The sequence below is a fragment of the Symphalangus syndactylus genome, chromosome 13, assembly GCF_028878055.3.
Source record: "Symphalangus syndactylus isolate Jambi chromosome 13, NHGRI_mSymSyn1-v2.1_pri, whole genome shotgun sequence".
NCBI classification, from domain to species: Eukaryota; Metazoa; Chordata; class Mammalia; order Primates; family Hylobatidae; genus Symphalangus; species Symphalangus syndactylus.
In genome coordinates, this window is record NC_072435.2 from 75,662,285 (window position 1) to 75,688,707 (window position 26,423).

Sequence of the window (26,423 nt, forward strand, 5' to 3'; positions counted from 1 at the left end):
TTTTCCTAATACATTTCTTTCTCCTTTGGGCAATAAAGAGGCTTTAAATAAAGAGAACTCTCTAGGTGGCAGTGTTAAGCTGATAATATCAAACTTTGAAAACACATAGTTTTCTTTTAGAGGGTTGACTTTAAATCATAATCAGTATCTATTGAAATTAAGTAATCTTTCACCTCATTTTTCAGATTGATGTTACTTCTTTTGCCAAAAATTGCCATGAAGATACATGTAACTGTAATCTTGGTGGTGACTGTGAGTGTTTGTGCACTAGTATAGCTGCATATGCATACAAGTGTTGTCAGGAAGGAATATCAATTCACTGGAGATCATCTACTGTTTGTTGTGAGTACCCTACTTAGAACATCATTATGTAGAGAACTGATAAAGAAATACATATTAATTGTTGATTTATCTTAGAAATAATGCCAGGAAACTCATGGAAATCAAATTAAATTAAAATGACTAAATTTTATATTCCTTTGACAATCATAAATTAGAGAATACCGAAAGGACTTATAAAAATAAATTGTGAGATAATATTTTGTTCTGTGTTTGATTGCTGTCATTGTACCATTTGAAATATAAATTATTTAAATACCATCCTTAGAGAAATTATGACTTTATTTCTTTTATGCCTATGAAGTTTCATTGTTCTGATGATAAACATATTTTAAAAAAATCACCTTGAATTTGCTTCCAGATTTGACTCTTTAAGCTTTTAATTTACTTGTGTAGGTGGTAAGATATCTGAACAAACTTACAATTTGAACTCTTTCAGTTGAGGTTTCTAAATTGGTGATATACTTTCCTACTTTAAAACAGTTATATGAAATTTAATGAATTACAGCACATCACTTAAAGAATTTTCTTTGCTCAGAAAAAGTTCCTAAATAATACCATTCTATATTCTTTCACATAGTTATTGATAAATATGTGGCCATATCTTGCCCACATTCAGATAAGTGATTGGCTTCTTACATAGTTTAATATTTATTCTTTTTTTCTTTTAGCACTTGATTGCGAATACTACAATGAAGGTATGTGACATTCAAATTAACAGTATCACTATAGTATTCTATTAGCTTTATTTTCATATTAAAAATTTTTAATGGCGTGAATCCGGGAGGCGGAGCTTGCAGTGAGCCGAGATTGCGCCACTGCACTCCAGCCTGGGCGACAGAGTGAGACTCCGTCTCAAAAAAAAAAAAAAAAAAAAAAAAAAAAAAAAAAAATTTGAACACATGCTGTGAACAAACTATAAATAGTTCATAACTATATAACTCCATAAAAGCCTTTAATTTTTAAAATTTTCAAAAATTTCTAAGTATTTGTGTTAAGATTTATTTCCTGAAAACTAAAATAGTGTGTAACTTAAGATCTCAGAATTTAAGAGGCCCTCAATACAGTTTTGGAATGACATGAATGAATGGATGGGTGTAGTTAGTTAATTTTTTAGATAAAAAGGATGAAAGATCTATAACAAATGTATACCTTTACCATTATTTATAAATGTAAGTATTGTTCAAATGTTTTTTAAAATTTTATCTTATTTTTAAATTGACAAATATAATTGTATATATTTATGGGGTACAATGTAGTGTTTTGATACATGTACACGTTGTGGAATGATCAAATCATGCCAATTAGCATATCTATCACCTCAAATATTTACCATTTCTGTGTGGTGAGAACATTTGAAATTCTTTCTTTTAGCTATTCATTCTTCAAAAACCAAGAAATTCTATCATTTGCAACAACATGGATGAACCTAGAGAACATTATGCTAAGTGAAATAAGTCAGGCACAGTGAGACAAATACCATATGATTTCACTTATTTGCGAAATCCAAAAAAGTTGAATTTTTGGAAGTAGAGAATAGAATGGCGGTTACCGGAGGCTGGTGGTGGGGAAGTGGGCAGGGGAAGGGCAGATGTTGGTCAAAGGGCACAAAGTTTCAGCTAGATAGGAGGAATAAGTTCTGGCATCTATTACACAGCGTGGTGACTATAGTCACATTTTTCTTACGTTGTGGAAATCAAAGAAACAAATTATAAATGCAGTAACATAAGAGATAATGTAAGGAATTTATTTTGCCATTATTGTAGGCAAAAGTCATTCTTACATATTACCAGAATGAGAACTTATTGATACAATAATAATGAAAATCTCCTAATCTCAGCAAACATCCAGATTTGCAATAAGAAATCTGAGAGGTGCTGCTGTCTAAAACTAAGGTATAGATGTAAGAAGAGACAGAGTATTGCATTTTTAGTGAAAATACTTGAAGATAGCGGAATTGGAGTCTTTTTGCAAATCTATTTCATGAGGAAGGCACAGGCCTCAAAACCTAATTCAGACAAGTAAGGTGATCTAGGGAAGTGTCCATTTTGTCAGTAACTGGGCGAACTCTGGATCCATGATGGATGTGTCAGTTAGAATAATAGTTACAGGAAATCTTGGCCAAGCAACCAATCTGAGGAACTTCAGGTGGCTTATTGGAGAAATTTGTCAGCTAGATAATTTTAGAGAAAAAGAGATAATGAATTAAAAAGAAAATGGGCATTTTTGATTTTAGTTGCATTTGTTACATTTATAGAAATTTGATAAAGGAGGCAAATTCAACATTAAAAAATATCTGTGGTAGTTAAAGAAAATCTAACTAAAAATATGTCCTGTTCAAGATTTTAAAGAGACTGCCACACACGTGCATGCACACACACACACACACACACACACACAAACACACCACCTCAATCTTTGGATTCCATAATTAAAATACGATTTATTGCCTAATAACAGTAGCTTTTGTGGTGTTAACTGCTTTCTCTAGATCATATAAACTTCAAAATATGTTATTATTTTATTTTATTATCAGCATTTTGCTATTATCAACACTTTCAGAGGAAATCGAAGCAGAGAGAAATTAAATAGCTTTGCCAAATTCACTTAGCCAAAATGTGGCAAATTGGGATTTGTAAACAATTTGGCTTCAGGGCCAGTGAGCATGACCTCCATGCTACATGGCCTACTGTGTGGTTAATACATCCTAGTGTAGGGGTGATCACCGACATTGTCATCATAGGTTCTACATAATGTGCACAGACAACAATCTGAGAAAATGCTCCAATAACTTCCTCACTCAAAAATTCCTGTCTCACCCAGTTCTGTTATGACAATCTCCATCTGTGCCTTTGTATTTTCTGGCATTTCTTCTGCAGACTTGTAGACCCAGAAGCAGAATTTTCTAGGCATATTGAATCTCTCTACCTCTTGCTACTTGCTACATTTTGCTCTCTGTTAACAAGTCTGCTGCACTTCTAGTGATGGTTCATTCTTCTAATGTGTTACAGAATCCTTCAAACCTGTTCTTCTAGTTTCACTTGTAATACTGTATTGATACTATCAGAGCATGAACATGGGGCATTTGGCCTTCGTGAGACACTAATTGGCTTAGTGGAGTGGCAGGCAAATGAATTTCCTATGATCAAAGTAATAGGGAAAGGCATCAGTGTGCCAAGGGGAGTCAGAATTTGTGAAAGCAATGCAACAGCGATAGACGTTGAAGGGGAAAATAAAATTGTGATGACATGAAAAGTGATAATAAATAGAAAATGATTTTAAATGGTTATTCTTAATTTGTTTCATCCCAAATAAATTTCACAGCTATTGTAAATTTACCTAGTCCTTTTTGGGCATTTATAGCTGGTGTATTTCTCCCTTTCTTTATTTGTTACATGCCAGACACTATGTTATTAAGACACTTATAATATTTAAAGCACATACATAAATAAATAATTGTGATTCTGTAGGAAGAATTTTAAAAAGTAGCTGAATAATCCAAAGGTTATTGCTGAGATTATTTCAATAATCTTTAGCTCAATGATTCTATATAATATCTTTGTGTTCATTTATATGACTTTTACTAAAAATGTAAAGCTTGCATTTGAAATGCTATTTCTGTAGGTGAGGGAGAACTTCAATTTCCTACTAAAAATTGTTATGTGAGTTTTAAGTTCAAAGTAATTTTATTAGATAGGATATGCTTATTTCTGTTTTTAAAGAATCACTGCAGGAAATGATTGCTTTCAGTAGATGGTGAAATTATACTTCTCCCTGCAGAAAATTAATGATAAGATCAATGACTTTTGTCTCCCAGTTGCTGGTGAAAATAGTCCAGAATCAAGCTACCAATTAACTGAGAGTCAATTCAAAAGCTTTAGGTTTTTATACAAACAGATTTCTCGATGGCAATTGTCTCTTCAGGTTGCTGTATTAAGGGGTGTGTGCAGCAGGGGAGAGATTTTGTTTCTCCGTCTCCTTTCTCATTCTTATGTTGAATATTCACGAGGGTGCTTCAAGTCCTCAAGTTGTAGTTGTATACACATCTTCTCCATTCTGAATTGTATCTCATTATAATTCACTTGTTATTTGTATATTATTCACATATTTGTACAAATCTACATATTTATACTTTGAAGTATATTTGCGTCTTGGAGGTTTTTGTCACTTTCCTCTTGTCCATGCTAGAAAATTAGCCATTACCAGGTAGAGACTATTGCTATAATTTTCTTTGGTCCTCCTGTATTTTGGCTCATGGAGAAACACTGCATTTGTAACATTTGTAACCGTGGTGGTGAGTCTCCTGCAGCCAGGCTAAGAAAAATTGTCCACTGTTTCTGCTCAGCTCCACCCTTGATGTGGGGGCAAAGCTGTTTCAGGTTTCTCTCTCTTTATAGGGTACCAAAGTCCCTAGTGAAGCTCTTTTCCTCATCGTTTCTAAGGGTCCCAAGCTGCTCAATGGTGATGTGTCCCAGATGATGGGTCGGTGAGGAGATTACACTTGAAAATAATGTATCCTCTCAGTCTTTTTGTTCTTCTCCTGGTCCTTATAATGGAAATTTTGGTTCTCCTTCCCTATTGCTAATTGGAAGACTTCTCATCCCTCCAATCCAATTATCCTTTCCCCTTTATTTAGGCCTGGTCTTAAGTCCTTAAGGGGAAAAAACTCTCGCCCTTATATTCTTTGAATCTTTTTTCTCCGTCTTCAGCATATGCTGAGTTAAATTGGCTTTGAGGTAAAAATGAGAGAAGAGGGAAAGTAAAATACATTGAGAGCAGTAAGGTTAAACTTCTATGAAACAACCAATCACGTGTATATCAACATTTTACATAACCTACAACACGAACATATACATATACATCATTGTATATATAAACCATTAGTTTTGAAGAATTCAGTTATTTTATTAGTGATAAATTTTTAATTGCTCAATTTTTTGAAGTATTTTGTTATTAAAACATTTCTTTGAAATGACAGATTGAAATTTTAAAAATCTATGCCAATTTATAATTCTCATATTTGTATTTAACTAGGACTTGGAGAAGGACCATATATGCTGGCAAGCTATGGGCAGAGTGGCCTTGTTCTGGGGGCCAATATGACCAGCAGAAGTGTTTTCTCTTTGCCAAGAAGCAGTGTTCATACCAATTTATTTTTTTATTTTATGATCACTCCAGGCCTTTTCAAAGAGAAGGTGTCATGTAAGTATAATTGAAAATAAGGGATTAGCTTTCCAATTACATTTTAAAATTTAGCCACTCAGTAAATATTAATTGAGAATCTAATATGTTTATGGTATTTTTTTAAAGTGCTCTAAAGGATATGAAATAAAATACAACATTGGCACATGAGCCGGCTTTCTCTTTTGTATATAAAATCGTTTCTTTATTTATTGGCATATATATGTTAGAATTGCAATTGTTTGAGTTTTTGCTTTTAAATAAAATATAGCTAAAATTTTCATAGTATTAGTCACAGAACTTAATTTGATGTTTTTGAAAAACCATCTACTGATTCTTAGCATTTGAAAGGTTTTATGCCCCCAAAAGTAAAAGCAAATTGTGAATTGATACCAAAGAAGTTCTATATGAAGAGCATAAATCAGAGTGTAGACAGTCGTTGTGACAGTCTGTTATTCTGTTATCCTTACCTGCCTTGTCTGTCCTGGTTCCTGGACACGTCCTCAGTGCCCTGAACCTAGCTCTATATTACTGGTTTGCACCGGCAGGTCTGTACTGGTCGTATCCACCTGGTACCTGTTCTGATTGGTAGTAGTTTCCCTTCTGATCCAATGATGTTCAGGCTACCTTGTGTCTACATAAGTCTACCTAGAACCATGCATGACATATTGTGTAATGGAATTTATTTGTTGGATGAATCAATCAGACTTAACTTTCGCTTATTCTGAGAATGCTCACAATTCTCCAGTTAGAATACATTATTTATTTCCTGTAAAAAGAACTCTCTTAGTTCTGAAAACACCTATCACCATCAAGTTCTAAATTATGCTGGTTACATTTTTTTCTCATATAAAAATTTATTTTATTATTCTTGGCATCTTTTGGTGCTCAGCAGAAGAACTTAAATTTTACAACATGATAAATGCCTTTGAAATAATATTGAATTTGGGAGAGCTCTTCATTTTACGATTTGTAATAACTAATGATTTTACTAGAAAAAATCCAAATAATGTTTATTTAAGAAAATCAACTTAAAATCATCTCAATTTAAGAACTTTTATTTCAGGAGTTTTATAAATATAAGGTAAATGTTAAAACTCTAGCTAAAAAAGGGTGATAGTTCTTCAATGCTTTGTAAAGCCCAATTGCTCATTAGCCATTTGATCATCTTTTGGGAAATGGACAATAATGTTGGATAAATAGTCTCTTTTTGGTGCAGTAAAATCTCTTTCAAGAACATTTGCTCATTAAAAGAGCCCTGTGATACTGAAATGCAGTTACATCCCTAAATTGATCTATTTCTCTATTCTCTTTTCTATTGTCCAATTTAGCCATTTGTAGGTTTTGTACATTTGTAAATGTTAAAGCTTGCAAACACAAATATATATCCAATTAATCATTCAATTTCTTGTATGAAATTGTACACTCTGGAGTCCTCATTGACATTTATTTTTTTCCCTCAAGGACAAAATAAATTATTAAAAAAAATAGAAGTTACCAAAGACTGATTTTTTTTTTAGTGATATCACTATTATTCACTGAATTTAAAGTACTACTTTTTTTTCTTCTTTCAAGCATCTCCTAGTTTATTTCTGAAATCTTAGTGATTGGCACTAATTATGTTTGGCAATTGTGCAGTTCTATTTTGTTTACTTTATAAGTACATTTTGTGATGCCAATATTGATGATCTTCCTTCTGAGAATCCACACTGCTCTATGTTCTACAGCACTGGCACTTGTTTCCTTGGAATCTGCTGAAAGGCCAAACTACTTTCTCTATGTCCATGACAGTGATACTCTTAGCTTGGAGCTGTGGGAGGCGAATTCAGCCTTTCATCGGAGAGCAACATTTTTCCACCATCAAGGCCTCTGGATTCCTGGTTACAGTGCATTTGAGTTATACAGCAAGAAAGGCTTTTTCATCATATTCACAGATTCTAGTGTCAAAGCATCCAAATATGATGATTCGGAAGAATTTAAACATTCAAGTAGCTTCAGCATAGAAGGTATGTTTCCTGAGGTCTTCAAAAAGAGAACAAATAGGTAATTTATATTAGGCAGAATATTTATGTCTTTAATTTAAAAACCATTCTTACTGTGTATAAGCAGATCGACTTTTATGACCTTAAGTAAGTGTCTTAACCTCTATACCCCTCTATATCTCCAATATACTTATTGGAGAAATAATAATACGTACTTTATCAGGTTATGGTGAGTATTGAATAAGTTGATGTAAATTATTTAGAACAATCCTAAATAACCTGATGTTTTATTATTATTACCCCAATTATTACTACCAGTGCTGTCTGGACATTGGAATCAGGGCTCACTCATGTGGCTTAGTTGTCTAATGTTTGTATCTACTTTTTCCTTCCTAGAAGGCAGCTTCTAATTTATCTGATTCTTAGTAATAAGGCAATATGTTTATCTCTGTCATTTGGATACAGGGTGTCTGTTTCCGTTGACCTCTAGAAGATTTCTCTAGTTCAGCAGAAACCTAATTTTACTTCTAGAGAGACTTTGAGATCTATAGCTATTGAATTTTCTGGAGCAAGCTTCACTCCTTTATGCAGTGTTTAAAAGCCATGCTTTCTTTTCAAAATCCAGGAGCTTGATATCTATCTTGAGTCTCCCCAAGAAATCCTTTCATCCTTGTGAATCCTCCTAAAGCAGTTCAAGAGAGCAACTAATTTGCCTTTTCTGTTGAGAATATATTTCTGCAAGCCCTTCTAATAATGGATTTTAAACAGTACAAATTGAGCTTCAAAATACCTAATGTTAAATGATGAGTTAATGGGTGCAGCACACCAACATGGCACATGTATACATATGTAACAAACCTGCACGTTGTGCACATGTACCCTAAAACTTAAAGTATAATAAAAAATAAAAATTAAAAAAATTAGAAAAAAATTTACCTATTGAATACAGTTCCTCTGTGCAAAGATTCCTAAGTCTGGCAGGAGGTTTTGTGCAAACCCAGATGCCAGGATTCTGCAAGGGTTCTTACTCTGGCAACGAGCTCAGAACAAAGAAGAAGAAGCTCTAATATCTCTACCATTTGCATTCTTATGTGTGGTGACATACATTCTTTAGTGTGGTGACATACTCACAAAACAAGTCAGGCAAAGGAATTTTATTACTTACAGATAGGCAGCAAGAATCAACAGAAGCCTAGGATTCATGGTGAGCCAGTCCTCTAGGCTCAGAAAAGCCCAGGGTGAACTGAATCTTGTCTGCACATGCTTCATGTTGCACTGCAGCTGAGGGACCCTGAAAGCACTCTGCTCTGGATTTGATACTTCAGGTGCAACTGGAATCACTGAGCACACACTTTGCAAGGACATCCTGTTGGGAATGGCAACAGAGCCTGGATTGTTTCAGAAGATTCCTCCTTACCTCAGGATAACCCTCAGAACTTTTTGCAGTTGTTTTGAGATTTGCAAGTGGGAGAGAGAAAGCAAGGAGAACCAAGGGGAGAGCTGTCCTCCTACACTGTGCTCTTGAGAAAAGGAACCACTGACACATCTATATAGCATTCCATAGAGTGGATGTGATTTGCTTACTTCAATTTACTTACAGTTGACCTTTACAGGCCTCCATTTCCCCTCTGCTGTAGAAATCTGTGCTCTTAGAATCAGACCTAGTAGCTGCATTTGAGGCTTAGAGAACTGCAGCACATGGCATCATCAGAATATCAGAAGCTGACCTCTGTGGGCTTCTGAAACCTAGGAAACTCCGGGAGCCTATTGTAGTCTTGGAACCAGTCCTCTTTCAGGATGCATGAGACCAGTAACTCAAGTTCAGCAATTACTTAAGTCTTTAGATGTGTAGATGCTTTCCAAAAAGACATATTTTCTTTGCGTAATTTGGAATTGAATTCTGTGTCCAGAGTCCAAGAAACATACCTGCTTCCTGAATTTTCTTAAGAGGTTCTCTTGTTCAGAGATAGCTTTGAACTGCTACAAAAGGACTTCTTTATGCTGTGGGAAGCCAAGAGTATTAGCAGACCTTGCAGGAGAAAAACTTCAATCAAGGGAGGTTTTAGAACTGTATGCATGTATTTTTCAAATCCGCCCATATATTTTGTTGTATTCAAACAATACTTATCTGGTACAAGGCAATGTGCTAAGTTTTGTGAGAACAATAACAGAATATTCTTCCTAGATTTGAGTTCATGAAATGTATTTGGTCTTGCCATTTTTCTAATTGTTTGAACTTGGCAAGTTTCTTGGCTGCTGTGAGTCTCAATTTCCTCATTCATAAATTAGAAATAATATCTCCTTAATAGGGTAGTCACAAGATAAAATAGAATAATGGATGGACAATTACTTTGCAAAAAGTAAAATTCTAAACAAGTGTTTGGTATTATGATGTGAAGACAGATGAAAACCCACTACATATCTATATCTATATCTATATATCTATATCTATATCTATATCTATATCTATATCTATATCTATATCTATAGAAAAAGAATACTTTGAATTTTCCTCAGCCTCCTCCAACCCCTTGCTTTTTTAAATCTTTGGAAGATAGGTGTACATGTAGATATTTAATCTGAGCATGAAATGCTTTGGTCACCAAGCAATTACATTGTTTTTTCTTCAGTTCTGTCTTTCCTGTAGCATTATAGTCAAAGAAGGGTCAAACCCTAGGAGGGTTCATATAAGAAAATGTTAGTTTTTGGCCAGGTGCAGTGGCTCACACCTGTAATCCCAGCACTTTGGGAGGCTAAAGCAGGTGGATCACTTGAGGTTAGGAATTCGAGACCATTCTGGTCAACATGGCGAAACCCCGTCTCTATTAAAAATAAGAAAATTAACTGGGCATGATGGCATGTGCCTGTAGTACCAGCTACTTGGGAGGCCGAGGCACGACAATCACTTGAACCCAGGAGGCAGAGGTTGTGGTGAGCCGAGATAGCGCCACTGCGCTCGAGGCTGAGTGACAGAGCGAGACTCTGTCTCAAGAAAGAAAAGGAATTTGTTAGTTTTCAAGCTATGTATTAAATATGCACACAATCTAAACTTTATTTTTCCCCAGAAATCCAGGCAGCAGTGCCTTACAGGAAGATGTGTGAATGGAGATATGAACCTTGTGCTACACCCTGTTTTAAAACCTGTAGTGACCCTGAAGCACTAGCATGTAGATTTCTTCCACCGTAAGTAATGTTTACCAATAAGTGATCAAAGTCCAGCCTTAGCAAAATTCTGTTTTCAGTTAATTTTTTTCAAGATTTAAAAATAGCCATTCTCAAGTTGTATATGCTATATATTCTTTCATGATATTAATTTCATTTAAATCAAGAAGTAGTTATTGAGAGCCTACTATGTGGCAGGCAATCTTCTTGCTGCTGGGGAGACAGTACTGAACAAAATAGACAAGTACTTGCCCTCATGAAGCTTACATATTGTTGGATTGAGCAGAAAATAACCAAACAAAAATGTAAATATATAATGCAACATATTGTTATGGCAGATATGTGTTACAGAGAAAAATAAAGGAAGGTAAGGGAGACGGAGAGCCTAAGGCATGTGTGTGTGTTTGCCAATTAATATTGGTGGTCAGTGAAGAGCACCCTGACAAGGTGACATCTGGTCAGAGATCTAAATGTAGTGAAGGCACTGGCCAGGTGGATATCTGGGGAAGAGTCTTTAATTTGAGAACAGTGCAAAGGTCTTGGAGTGGGAATGTGTTTGGTGTCTTTGAGGATCAGCAAGGAGGTCATAAGTTAGAACAAAATGAGGAAAATGGAGAGAAGTGGGAGATGAGACCGGAGAATCATAGTAGTGGGACAATCATATAAGGCTTTGTAGCCTGTTGTAAGGACTTTGTCTTTTACTGTAAGATAGGAGACCCGGCTGTATTTTAGGCAGCTGAGTAGCATGATCTATGTTTTAGAAAGTGGACTTTGCCTGTTGTATTGAGAATGGGCTGTTGGAGGAGAGGAGGACAGGGCAGAATTGATCAGTGATACAGACAAGAAATGAAGGGTATTTGACCAGGTTGGTGGCCCGAGAGGTTATGAGGAACAAACAGATTTAATATCATTTATGAGAGAAGGAAGAGTTAAAGAATCAAGTTTTGGCCTCAGCAGTTATTAGGTGAAATAATTTGAAGTTTTGCCATTTTTGATAGCCAAATTGGTCAAATGGCAGTAATTTCAAATGATTTGATCCAGTAGAAGAACTGCATTGCCATTTACTGAGATAAAGAAGATGTTAGAAGAAACAGTTCGGAGGAAAGGTCAGGAATTTGGTTTTGAGGATCTGGAGTTTGATATGGAAAATTGTTCATTGGATTTAGCAAGTCAGAAAATAGGAAGGCACGAAACAGAGACAGAGTATAAACAGCTTTTTTTAATATAAGAATTTTCCATAAAGGAGATATGGATCAATAGTAGGAGGGAATATTTTTACGAGAATCATTTTACAACTGATTGAACAATTATGAGGTTCTTATTCTATGGCAAATGTTGCCAATAGGTAAGATCCAGCCCCTCTGTAAGATCCAGCCCCTCTCTCGAGGAGTGCACAGTCTTTAGAAGGAAACAGAAACAAAAGAAAACAATCTCAGTGCATTGGAAAATGGCCTAGGGAGGCCTTCAGGGGTAAGCACAACAGCTAGCGCATTTAAGTGTTTATAATAAACATGAACTGTGCCGAGTGCTGTAAAATGGGTAATCTCATTATTCCTACTCCCAGAGGAGAAAACCAACCGAGGCACAGAGAAGCTACACAGTTTGCCCTGGTCACACAGTTTATAAGCAGTAATGCCAGGGTTTGGACTGCTACACCCTGTGGTTTGTCAAGTGCTGTGAGATCAGAGGGAAGAAAATGATATTCCTGTTTAGTTTCTTAAAAATAAAAACAATCACTTATTTTCTTCTGAAAAGAAGTCTTCATCATTTATTTGAACTTCTCTCGCTCACAGATCTATTTCCTGACTCTTCTGGTAGCCATCAGGATGAGAGCATGCAACAGCGGCCCTAGAGTGAGGCCAAGCAATGCGAAGGGCATGTGGGGAAGGAAGACAGCAGCAGGCACAGCTGGCAGGGCACTGGGGAGGATATTGAGCTATATTTTGAAATAGCATTTGGCTAGTTTATGACTTCTTGTGGGATGATGTGGGATGACCAGTCTCTGGGGTGGTGGAACCCAGATCCTTAATGCTTCCAGTGTATTGGGCTGTAGCTGTCCGTAAGTTTCTCTTTCTGTATGTTTGGGATGCAGAGAAGAGACTCAGGATGAAACTTTGCCCCTGCCAAACTGATTCCCATCTCTACCTCCATTTCTTTCTCCTTTTTACTTTCGTTGTGTCAAGGTGGCTAACTATTGCTCCTTATACCTGCAGTACTTGAGGAAGGACTCAAATACTGAGCTGGGGTTTTAGTATGCCCCTGTGCCCCCTCCTCCAAGTCCGTGACATAACCAGCACTCTTGTTCTAGGTGATTGCAGTTTCCAGCACATAGCAAGTGTTTAGAATAAAAATATTTCACGAAAATTAGAGCTTTTATGAGAAAAGTTGCCAAGTAACATACCATAGAGCACATATGTAAATACTGTTATTCCTATTATCTAATATATGCATTATAAGAACCATTCTGCATCTGAGGCATTAAACTTTTCAGTTGGAAGTTGAGTAGAATACCAATTGTATGATAAAAGAAAGCAAACCTGCTGTGTTGATGATAAAGACATTTTAAGGAACAGGTTAATAGTTTTTTAAAAAGTATTGTACAGGGATGGCTGTGGTTTTGACTTGCGTAAAACAACTGCAAAATAATTGAGTTGCATAAAAATTGATTTTGACCCAATTAAATAACAACTAACTAGCCCTTGTCTGTCAGTGATCCAGTAACTTTCCTTTTTCTTTTTTCTTCCACTTCACAAAGTTTAGAAGAGAATAAGAATATCATATGCTAGTTAAAGTTTTATTACTCAACTTCATTTTATGAAATAAATAATTAGTTATATAGGCTAAGCTGTTTATGTTTTAAAAAAATCAGTTGTGAAAGAGGTATCCAAGAGATGGCTAAATGTGTTTCATTAAACCTCATTAAGACAGAAGTTAACTTTTCTTGTCTTTAAAAAGTGTTGCCTGGATTTGCCTCCAAGAACAAGGGTCTTCTGAGCAGCATTCACCTTTAGTGTTGAGTTAGTTTGTTTCCATCTGGAATGAAACGAGGCCGTCAACACTTTTAGTTCAAATTCTTTACAGATGAGGCAATGGAAATGTTTCTAAAATTTGTAAATATATTATTTAAAACTGCTAGTATATTCCAGAGGCAGACGAGCAAGCCTTTTTATAACAATTATCTGCATGAATTCTGTGTAGTATGTAGTAATATAATAATTAGAGTTGGTTGCACCTGAAGGATTATATTTTTTTCCTTTGATTTAGAATAAATTGAACTCCGAGCCTTAATTGGACATAGAAAAATGTACTCTCAGTCATTATTTTGTCTCCATTCCTTTAGAAGAAAAGCATTTTCCTGTTCCCTCATGTCTTTGGCCCACAACATGGCCTCTTGAAATTTGAGACTCTCCCTTGGCTTCTGTGCTCCAAACAAGGACCGGGGATTCTTACCAAGGCCAGACATCCTAGGGCTTGAAATAGAATCTTTTCAGGCTCTTATACAACCATGTCCTTCCAGGGCACTGCCCCAGATTTGGGCACAGGTCCTAATATTCTTGAAAACTATAGCTTCTGCTCCTTCCTCTCCCTGTTCTTGAAAGAACTGCAGCCACGTTCATCCCTTCCACCTAGAGATCACTAATATCTTTTCAGTGAGTTTAGGATTAATAATAGGCAGGGAGAGCCACTGAAGATGCTGTATTTGTTCTACAAACACTGTCAAGGCAACGATAGTGTCAAAGAGCATGCCAATCTGCTTGGATGTGAGGGGAGTATAAGAGTGGAAAGTGGGCCGGGCGCGGTGGCTCGCACCTGTAATCCCAGCACTTTGGGAAGCTGAGGCAGGTGGATCACGAGGTCAGGAGATCGAGACCATCCCGGCTAACATGGTGAAACCCCATCTCTACTAAAAATACAAAAAATTAGCCGGGCGTGGTGGCAGGTGCCTGTAGTCCCAGCTACTTGGGAGGCTGAGGCAGGAGAATGGCATAAATCCAGGAGGTGGAGATTGCAGTGAGCCGAGATTGCACCACTGCACTCCAGCCTGGGCGACAGAGCGAGACTCCGTCTCAAAAAAAAAAAAAAAAAAAAAATGAGTGGAAAGCAACAGTACAATCAATACAGATTAAAATCTCAATAAATTGGCCAGGTGCCAGGGCTAATGCCTGTAATCCCAGCACTTTGGGAGGCTGAGGTGGGCTGATTGCTTGAGCCCAGGAATTCAAGATCAGCCTGGGCAACATGATGAAACCCTGTCTCTAGAAAAAAATAGAAAAAATTAGCCAGGCATGATGACACATGCGTGTAGTCCCAGCTACTCAGGAGGCTGAGGGAGGAAGATCACCTGGGTCCAGGAGGATGAGGCTGCAGTGAACCAAGGTCACGTCACTATACTGCAGCTTAGGTGACAGAGTGAGACCCTGTCACAAACAACAACAACAACAACACCTTAATAAATTATTCTTCCACATTTCCACTGACTTATGGAACATGGCCTTAGTGTGCCCCAAATATAAGTGTATGGTTCTAATATTCTGTGTCCAAGTTCTGCCTTAATCTTAATCCTATTCTCTTTATCATCCTCTAGCTTATGATTTTATAAAACGAAGCAGTTCTTAGTGCTTGACAAAGGTATATGGAAGCATTTTAGGAAGAATATATCTTAGTTGCATATGTTAAATGTAGTCCTTTTTTTTTTTTTGTATTTCAAACTTTTCTTCACTTTGATTTACTCTTTTTTCCATGTAAAGGGTTGAAGGATGCTTGCCCTACTGCCCTAAAAATATGATCCTTGATGAGGTCACCCTCAAGTGTGTTTATCCAGGAGACTGTAAGTATGAACCTTGCTTAATGTACTCTGAAAAATGATATGCTTGCATATTTTTTTTCTGAGGCAAGTGGTTGTAAACAGAAGTTTTAAACAGACAATCGGCTCTCATAAGATTATTCTTCAATGTCTCTTACATAGCTTTTTTTTTCTCTAATTACTTTTTAAATCATGTAGATCTTCCACTAACATCTCTCCTGCATTCTTTTTCCCAAAACATTTTCCTTGAAGCTAAAGAGCCGTCTATGAAATATGTGGGTCTAATTTTATGCAAATACAGTTTTAAAAAGAGCACCTTTGTTTCTTTGTAGGTATACCTGTGATTCCCACAGAACCAACATTAATGCCACCAGCTAAGCCAACTGTGCCCATGTTTACAGGTATTGTTACAATTTTAGACAACAAAAGTAGCACTATATAATTTAAGTGTTGGCTTAATTTATGTAATTTAAGTGTTACTATAGTTGCTATTATTAATACTACCTATGGGCTAGGAAACCCAGCAGTCACTTTTGCTTCATTAAGCTCGTCCATAGGCTCAGCATGCCATGTTTTCTAGAACTTCTAGCCTCAAAGGATTCTTCTGCCTCAGACCCCCAAGTGCTGGGATTACAGGCATGAGCCACACTGCGCTGGGCTATGTGCCTCATTTTCTGAATGGTTTCTGCATTTGGTCCACCTCGTTCTTCATTTCAGTTCGTGTAGATTCCTTGGACTTCCCTCACATCTAAAAACCTAAATTCTACTTTTAGGTTTGATTAAATCCCGCTTAGATTTTCACAGTGATTAAATTGGCTCTAATGAAACATAGACATAAATCAGGTTTTCTTTACTGCCTCCATTTCCATGTTTGCATTCTGTCTCCAGCTCTGGAGGAGGCATTCTGGACTCCTAGCCTTGCCTTCCTCCCGCACTGTGAAACTTGCCTCAGCGAAGGATTTAATAAATCCACTCTCAGTGAGGCTCGACAAACTTAAGGTATTATTCCTCAAGGTATTATAATGTAGGTCAAGTTCAGATATTTATTCTTTCAATTTATTTGACAAGCTTTAATTGAGCACCAACTCTACCTGGCACTGTCCTGGCCCTCAGTGAGTAGGTATGATAAACAAGTCACAGCCCCTACCCTAAAACTGCTGATAGACCAGAGACTGTTGCAATCTTACAACAGGGGTAAACACAAGCAGCCCACAGGGGGACCATCATATTTATTTTGGAGGTGTGGTGTCAGAGGTTAATCGAAGACAGAAGTTGGGTAGGCTAAGAGAAGGGGGAAATATGTTCCTATTAGAAGGACAGCATGTGCAAAGTCTGGAAGTGAGAGAGAATATGTCACATGAAGGAATCTTAAGCAGGTCAGTGTATCTTGAATGTGCAGTTTGAGGGGAATTGTGCCGAAAGATGGAGTGGAAGAGATTATCGGGGGCAGGTCACAAAGGACTCATGGTAAGAAACAGGATTTTTAAAAAGGCATTAATAGCCTCACTAAAGCCATCACTAGTACCACTGCTTCTCTGGTTAGCTACCATTTCAGTACTAATTGTATGCCAGGTATTGGATTAAGCATTTGGCATACATTTAATCTTAATAAGAGCCCTATGAGAGAGGTTTACCCTTGTAGAGATGAGGAATTACTATACTGTTGTGAAATTTTAGGCATCAGTGAATTTAGTATAGTTTAAAGCATGCTTTGGGAGAAGGTGGAGGTACTTGTCCTCCATCATTCAATTTATAAGGGGAATAAGTCTAGGAAATAAGATTGCGTGTTTTAACATCTGGGGCATAGACTTAATTATTCTAAGTATTGCTCTCTACTTTGAGCTCTCTTATAACCCCCAAATTAATATTCGACATGTATCTCAAATGTGTAAAATGATTTAAACAACCACAATCTCTATGCAGACAATACAAACTATATTTCATTACTCTCAAAGGTAAGAAAAATAAAGCTATTTCTATTTCTATTTGCAGATGTCATGATCTTAGGTTATTCTAAGGGATCTACTGAAACCTATTAGCAATATTATATGAGTTCAGCAAGGTTGCAGAATACAAGAGCAATACACAAAAATCTATTGTATTTCTATATACTGGCCATGAACAATCTGAAAATGAAATAAAGAAAACAATTGCATTTATAGTAGTATCAACAAAGAATAAAATGCTTAGAATATATGTAGCAAAAGAAGTGTAAAATTTGTACAATAAAAGCTATAAAACATTGTTGATAGAATTAAGAAGCTGAAGAAATTCCATATTCATGGATTGGTAGAGTTGTTAAGATAGCAATACTCCCAAATTGTATTTATAGACACAATACAATCCCTATCAAAATCCCAGCTACTTTTTTGCAGAAATTGATAAGTTAACCCTAAATTCATATGGAAGTACAAGGAACCTAGAATAGCCAAAACAGTCTTGAAAAATAACTAATTTGGAGTACTCATACTTCTCAGTTTCAAGACATACCACAAAGCTGTGGTTATCAAGACAGCTTGGCCATTGTAAATCCACACTCAGATAATGTTTATAAGCCTTTGATGATTTTAGATAACAGTGAACTCCTTCACTGTTAAGACCACTGAACTTCCCAGTCATTAGAATTTTTTTTTTTTTTTTTTTTTTTTTTTTTTTTTTTTTTTGAGATGGAGTCTCGCTCTGTCACTCAGGCTGGAGTGTAGTAGCATGATCTTGGCTCACTGCAAACTCCATCTCCCAAGTTCAAGCGATTCTCCTGCCTCATCCTCCCAAATAGCTGGAACTACAGGTGTGCACCACATGCCCAGCTAATTTTTGTATTTTTGGTAGAGACGGGGTTTTGCCATGTTGGCCAGGCTGGTCTCGAACTCCTGGCCTCAAATGATCTGTTCACCTCGGCCTCTCAAAGTGCTGGGATTACAGGCGAGAGTCACCATGCCCGGTCAGAAATATTAAAAGTTTTTAAAATGTCATTGTGGTATGCTGAATAATGGTCGTCCAAAGATGTCACTGTCTTAGTCCCCAGAATTTATGAATATATGACCTTATATGGCCATACAAGTGGCTAAATTAAGATGATGACTGGCTTATGCCATGATCATGAGATAGAGAAATTATCCTGGAATATTCATGTGGCACCAATGTAATCACAAATGTCCTTATAAGAGAGAGGCAAGAGAGTTTGAGTCAGGGAAGGTGATGTGACAACAGAATCAGAGGAAAGAAGGGAAAAGGAAGCGAAGGAAGAAGGGGAAGAGAGAGAGATTGATTTGAAGATTTTGTGCTGTGGTTCTGAAGTTAAAGGAAGGGACCATGAGCCAAGTCCAGGTAGTTCATAGAAGCTGGAAGAGACCAGGAAACAGAGTCTCCTTTAGAGCCTCCAGAAGGAATGCAGTCCTACTGATAGCTTGATTTTAGGGCTTCTTTTGTTTAAAAATTAATTAATTAATTGTGAAAATGACAAAGAAAAATTGTATATATTTATTGTGTACATGTTGTTTTGAAATATGTGTACATTGTGAAATGGCTACATTAAGCTCCAAAACAGCTAATACATTGGTGTTGTTTTAAGCCACTAAATTTGTGGTAATTAATTACAGCAGCAATAGGAAACTAATGAGGTTATTTTTAAACACTACCAACTATGGGCACTGCAATTATGGCCGAGAATAATTTCAGCCATTCATTGTGGCTCTTCTGTAATCCTTCAGACTGAATATTTTAGAGATACCTCTAATATTGGCACCTTTAGAAGGTGCCTCACAAATGTGTTTACCAATCACATCTCCCTTTTCTATGGGTCACCCCTAAACCACACCCATCAACTAGGGTCTCCACATGGTCCACATCAACCTTTATTCTGCTCACAAGGAACACATTCTCAAGGTTCACCCAAATCAAGGGGTCAGCCTCATTACTTATTTTCAAAATGTAAGAAAATGTTTAACTTCTGAGGAATGGTTAGTGATACTACTAATATTTTTTTACCTATTCACGCAATTGTGTTGACACCACTAAGAAAGTGAAGGTGTTTATAGAATGGTGATTAAAAGCCAAATTTCTGGAATCAGAATTCATTTCCAAGTTCAAATTCTGCCTCTGCCACTTAACAGCCTTACTTCTCTACAGCTTAGTTTCCTCATCTTCTGTAAAATGTTGATACTATTATTACCAACATCACAGGATTCTAGGAAGGAATACGTGAAATAATCTATATAAAATTTCTTAGCACAGTTTCTGTCACGTATCAATTCCATACAAGATAAATGCATTCCACTAATGAGGATTACCTTTTCATTTCTGACAGTTCTGGAAATAATTACTCCATCAGACATCACTGTGTTTGATATGCTAACACCAACTACAGGCTTGGAATGTGAGGTATGACTGGGCAATATCTTCCAGCTCTTTGTTATTTCCATATATCATCCACTCAAATTTCTGTGTCAATATCCAAATGCTACCAAATTTTTTTGGGGTGTTCTCTAGTCTATCCTTGCTAAAAGATAATAAGAAATATGCATTTCATTGAAACAATTGTAACTGATATTTCTTATTAATTAGCTTCTGGTCACACTAAGAAAAACAAAATTGAAATAAGATCTTAAGAGTGATTCCTTAATAAAGAGTTATCTAGTATGGATTTATCTGTGAATCAGGCATTCATAAAATATTTATTAAGCATCTACTTGATGTCAGTCACTGTGCAAGATGTTAAACATACACTGGTAAGCAAAAAAGGTAAAAGTTGTTGACTCCTAGAGCTAGTAGTTTTCTCTCCTAAGACTTGGACAGAGATCTTCTTATTTCAAATATACCATTTGCTCTGATAAACTAATTATTCATTCAACCAATATTTATTTAGCACCATTTCTGGCCAGGCACTATTCAGATCCTATGGAAAAAATATAAAATTAGGCAAACATTTCTGCCTTTCCAGAGTTTACATGCTATTGGAGTTTCTGAGATAGCCAGTAAGCAAAATAAATGAAATTATATAAAATGGCAGAGGTGCTGGTCAGGAGAGAAATAATACTGTTTTTAATGAGATGGTTGGAAAATCTTCACTGATAAGGCAACCTCTAAGCAAATGATCTGCAAATGTTGAGAGAGTGAACCAATGTAGAGGACCGGGGCAACAAAGTTCCAGGCAGAGGGACAAGCAAGTGCAAAGGCCTTGAGGCAAGAATGTACCTAATGTATTAAAAGAATGACAAGGAGACCAGTAAGTAATAAAGAAATAAAATCACAGACAATAAAGTAGATTATGTTAGACCTTGTATTGTAAAGACTGTGGCTTCTGTTCTAAATGACTTGAGAAGGTGCTGTATATTTTTGAGTCAACGAGTTACACCATCTGAGTAGTTTCAAGATCATTTTGGCTGGTATATTGTGGGTAAGGTGTAAGGAGACAATAGAACTGTTTAGGAGGCTATTGTTGGAATTTAGGCCAGAGATGATGATGGCTTTGTTCAGGTGATAGCAGTGAAGATGGTGAAAAGTACCTGGATCCTGGATATATTTTGAAGGTAGAGGCCACAGACCTTACCGAAAGATTACATGTGAAGTGTGAGTAAAAGGGAAGCAACAAAGATTCTAAAACTTTTGCCTTCAGCAACTAAAGGGCTGGTGTCACCCAGGATGGAGAAATCTTAGGGAGTGAATGTCTGGGATGGGTATAATCATGAGTTCAGTTTTGCCGTGTGAAGCTTGAGATTCCTCACAGACAGCAAAAAGCTGTGGACATACAGATTTGGCAGACATATGTGGAGTATATATAGGTCATGCTAAGAAAAAATTTGGGAACTCTCAGTGGATAAATGGTATGAGACTGGGTGAGATAATAAAGGGAGTGAGTACAGATAGAGAAGTGAAAAGGGCCACTACAACTTTCATAGGTTGAGAGAAGGTGACAGACATGCAAATAATGTTAAACAGAGAAATAGGAGAAAATGTAGGAGGCTGCAGGTGATCTGAAATCTAAGGAAAAAAATATTATAAGGAAGGTAGAGTAATAAGCTATACTGAATATATTAATAGGTCTGAGATGAGGTCTGAGAATTGATCATTGGATTTAGCAATGTGAGTTGTTGGTGACGTTGTTAAAAAGAGTTTCAGTAGAGTGGCAGGTCTAAAATCCTTTAGGTGGTTTAGATATCTGTGAGGGCTATAGTTCTCTTGTATAGTTCGCTTTCATTTTTCTGGCTAAATGAAAAACAAGGTCAATACCTGAGAAGTCGTACAACTTTTACACAGAAAATTTCGGAAAATTGGACTCTTAAATTTTGAAGTGCTCACTTAAGAGTCTTACTATTTAGAAAATTAGTAATTTCTCTTAATCTTATTTTTAAAATCATATATTATATTGGAATTATAGACACTGATCCAAAAGATTTAGGGAGAAGCAAATGAAAAAAGATACTTTATTAGTGTATGGTATGTAATAGGTGCTAAATAGTTGTTAATTTTTATTCTGAAATCCCTAGACATGCAGTAAAGAGTAGTGGTCAAGAGCATAGATTCCCAAGTAACAATGCCTGGACTTAGATGCTGACTCTACTATCTTCTATCTGTGAAACGTTGGGCAAATTACTTTAACCCCCACACTGTTTACTCATCTACAAAATAAATATGAAATAATAGTATCTGCCTTAGAGGGTTATGAGAATGAAATGGGTTAATTAGAAAATGTCTAGTTTAGCATTGCTATAATCATTACCATAATTTAAATGGAATGTGACTTATAAACTTTGAAACATCTACCGCTTATTTATTTATTGTTTGTTTACCTAGACATTGTGAGTTACATATAAAATTATGATTATACACTCTAGGTGCTGTCAAACTGATATTATATATAAAATTTTAATAAAATATTTAGATAGTATTAAGTTGTGATTTTTAAGTTGACATTATGACATATGAAGTTATATTCATATACTAGCTTTACACAACATAATGTGAAAGGTCAGCTGTCATTTTATAAATTTGCTTGCAAAATAACTAGTCTAGGGAATTCAGGAGAACATTGTTTTCTTCAGATGTTTGAATATATGGACAATCTAATATCCAATCAATATTAAGGTAAAGCTTAAATTAAATATACATTGAATATTATAGAAAGGGTACATCAATAAAAGGTTGTAGCAAAATTTTAATTCTTTATCTTTCAAAAGTTTTTGTATTCAATAAATGTACACCATGGGCAATATGAATGTGAAATTTAAAAATCAATTAAAAGCATTAGTTGAGAATGGAAAAAAACCCACTAATCTTTTTTTGCTAACAGCCTCAGAAATTTGATCCTGTTTATGATTGTAGCCAATACATATGCCTTAATATGGAATGGCAGTTATACAACTGGTCCCTTAATTGCCCAAAGGACGTGGAAATGCCTGACTGTGGCTTCCGAGGAAGGCCAGTTCAAGTGAACAGTGATATCTGCTGCCCTGAGTGGGAATGTCCTTGTAAGTTAGCATTTCTTAAGTGGTGATCTTTTTTTTTTTTAATCTGGAGAGATTGTTACTTTTTTGAACCTTTCACCTCATCAAGCTAAAGTTACTGTTTCTGCGTTTTCATTATTTGATTTATGATTTTGGCTCACAGTATATAACTTTTAGAGTTGCTTCTTGTCAGACATAATGAGGCTAATTTAACAGATTTTTTAAAAAAGAGCAATTATTACTAAAAATGCAGATAGTTAATAGACTAAATCCACTTTCCACCATTTTTATAGGTCGGTGTTTCATGTTGTCAGAACTGAGCATTATTACATTTGATGGAAACAATGCAGCATTATATAGCATGGCTTCTTATATCTTAGTAAGAATTCCTGGTGAAATTATAGTTGCTCATATTGAAAAATGTTCCATGAATCAGGTGGGTCATAATTTATTTTTGCAGTCATTTTGTCATAAATCTATAGCTGATGTCTATTGCAACATCAGGGATTCTCATAGGAGGAGGGAGCTCAAGAACTCACTGAGATTGGTCTTCTGATAATGTTTCAGAAATATTTCTGAAAACCTTTCTTTCTTTTTTTTTTTTTTTTTTTTTTTTTTTTTTTGAGACGGAGTCTCGCTCTGTCGTCCAGGCTGGAGTGCAGTGGCGCGATCTCGGCTCACTGCAAGCTCTGCCTCCCGGGTTGACGCCATTCTCCTGCCTCAGCCTCTCGAGTAGCTGGGACTACTGGCGTCCGCCACCACGCCTGGCTAATGTTTTGTATTTTTAGTAGAGACGGGGTTTCACCATGTTAGCCAGGACGGTCTCGATCTCCTGACCTCGTGATCTGCCCGCCTCGGCCTCCCAAAGTGCTGGGATTACAGGCCTGAGCCACCATGCCCGGCCAAAAACCTTTCATATCAATCTATTTAGAGGCATATAATATTAATCCAAATAATGTTTTAAAAAGTCAAATAATGCATTTAAAAGTATTTCTTTTTTTCCAGAATGGAAACTCCTTAAAAAAGCTAGTGAGTATTTGCAAAGTGTTTAGTACATTCATTCAGTTTATCACTACAATTATGTTTAACTCCATAAAGTCTTAATTTTTTTTCAAATTAAGGCTCCCTCTGGAAGAATCTCTGGACTTTGTTTCAAGAAGTTAAATGTGACAACATCCGTACATAAAATAATTGTCAATCGGATAGCAAGAAAGGTAAGAACACAAAGTTAAAATGTTTTCTCACATTAGATGAAAACAAATTATATAAACAGTTATTTCCAATAAGAGGGAAAATTAAGGATATCAATGGAATTTAATTGTTATTATATATAGTAATCATTTCATGGACAATATAAAATGTGTTTCTTAATATTATATTTGTCTCTCAATAATGTGCCAATTATTGCAAATATTTTCCCCTGTGAGGTTAACTGCAGAAACCATGTTAAATACACTAGCGACCTCTGAGATAATGTGATTGGCCAGTTTTCTGTGTGTCAGAGTTAATATCACATTTCAAATCAGACAGAGTGGAAATGATATGGAGAGGGATGATAATGTTGAAAAGCATAGTAGTCAAGAACACCAGAATAAAGACCATTAAGAGAAGAACAGATGGAAGGAGTGGGTTTGAAATGTTGACATAATGAAGTTTATGGTGAGTCAATGATAGCTAAAATAAGAAAAATATGAAAAAAAATTTAACTTTTTTGAAATAAATTGAAGAAGCACAATGTATTATTAAAAAAATGCATTATAAAAAATGAAAGGAGCCTTTTGGTTTTACAGGAAAAACTCTTATCCCAAGGAATATATGTTTGCCAAACAGGAGTGCCTTATGAACTCAGTGCTTTACTCAGTTCTAAGTTATTCTGTCTAAAATATGAAAAAAATGTGCAAAGATTTTTCTTAAAATGGCTGAGGTAGTATGTACTTTCTGGAAATAATTCCACCTGTTAGCATAGGTCCATAGATTTTAGACTAAAAATAATGTTAAAATGAGCCTAAAAATGTAAGAAGATATTTAAAAGGTTTAATTAAGTAAAACAAAGTATATAAATGAGGTACTTTTTTTGAATGATAGCATTTGCATATACCTTTGAGTCTGATGAGGTTGATATACTTACAGGAAATGGGTGAGAAGTAAACACAAAACTGGTCAGTATCATTAATTGGAGCATTTGGGTGGAAGGACTTATTTTTGGCCCCAGATTGAACTCATCACTGATCATTCACTGGTCAGGCACTGTATTAAGCTAATGAGGAGTTATTTTTGAGAATCACTTAGTGAGAGTTTAACGTGATAAAACAACATAGGTCCTGATCTCAAGTAACTTATACTTGTGCATGATTTGCATAATGTAATTATCTGCTGATTAGAAAGCAATAGGAGGTACAGTGATAGAATTATAACCAAGATATCATAGAAATAAAGAGAAGAGTAACTTAATGTCTTATAGTTTATAGACAGGTCAAACAGGTATTTTTTGGGGGAGGTCACACTTAAGATAAATCTTAAGGAATAAGTAGAAAGAAGGAAGAGAAAGAGAAAGTATGTTTCAGCTCGAGGACAGCAGTATGAACAAGATATAAAAATGAGAAATTGAATGGTTGGTGAGGCATAACTTCAGTAAATTTGCTGCTAGTTACACCTCATGGCTTCATGTCATTGCCATTATTTAAAGCACTGTTTTTCAAAGTGTAATCCTTGGGTTGCCTACATTAGTATTATCAAATACCTGTATAGACGGTATATATTTATTTAGTACATGCTAAAAATACAGTCTATAATCCAATGCAAACCTGGAAAGTAGAATCACTGGGAATCTTGAGCTTTAACAAGCCTGACAGATGATTGTTATGAACATTGCAGTTAAGCAAACAATGATTTAGAAGATCAAGGAAATAATCCAGATTAAGAAAAACATCTGGAAAATAACATTATTATCTTAAATCCATATTAGAAAGATGATGTTATCAATATAAACATAGACTGAAGGAAACAGACATAAAAGCGTACATAACATAGAAGAAAGTTAAATTCTGAGGAAAATGAAAGGCAATGACATTAGAACAAATATTGACTAGAGCAAGGCACAGCAAAGGAACAATAAAGACCTTAAAAGTTCTGAGAAGCTGTGGCAGCAGTAAGAAATACATTTTTTTTAAAAAATTAAAAAATAGTTTACATTAAATCAGAATAAAGGAATAATCTGTATTCTTCTAATTTGTATATTTAAGTAAATATTTCTTAACAGGTGTATTTATGTTATTCTAGGTAGAAGTGGATTCCATTGTTGTGCCTTTGCCCTTTTCAAGTCAGGAACTGTCCATAGAGGATTCTGGTTCAATGTATGTAATTACTACTCCAGCTGGACTAATCATAAAGTGGTCTCATCTTACAGGAATCATAGACATTCATTTTGGCTTCCGATTTAACTTGTCGTCCTACACAGAAGGACTTTGTGGTGAGCACTGCCCTTCAAATCTTGATTTCGTCTGTTTTTTTTCT

General features: G+C 35.8%; 1 protein-coding gene across 1 annotated transcript in view; it reads left to right on the plus strand.

Moving 5' to 3' along the window:
* Positions 1-26,423, plus strand: part of OTOGL (otogelin like) — a 167,138-nt gene that overhangs the window by 100,824 nt on the left and 39,891 nt on the right. The window contains exons 32-44 of the mRNA XM_055236519.2: positions 186-342; positions 1,011-1,037; positions 5,374-5,541; positions 7,248-7,526; positions 10,568-10,685; positions 15,413-15,492; positions 15,801-15,869; positions 19,775-19,848; positions 22,757-22,934; positions 23,204-23,346; positions 23,916-23,939; positions 24,032-24,124; positions 26,190-26,379. Of these exons, the coding sequence (XP_055092494.1) occupies positions 186-342; positions 1,011-1,037; positions 5,374-5,541; positions 7,248-7,526; positions 10,568-10,685; positions 15,413-15,492; positions 15,801-15,869; positions 19,775-19,848; positions 22,757-22,934; positions 23,204-23,346; positions 23,916-23,939; positions 24,032-24,124; positions 26,190-26,379 (1,600 nt within the window). The remainder of the gene's footprint in view (positions 1-185; positions 343-1,010; positions 1,038-5,373; positions 5,542-7,247; positions 7,527-10,567; positions 10,686-15,412; positions 15,493-15,800; positions 15,870-19,774; positions 19,849-22,756; positions 22,935-23,203; positions 23,347-23,915; positions 23,940-24,031; positions 24,125-26,189; positions 26,380-26,423) is intronic.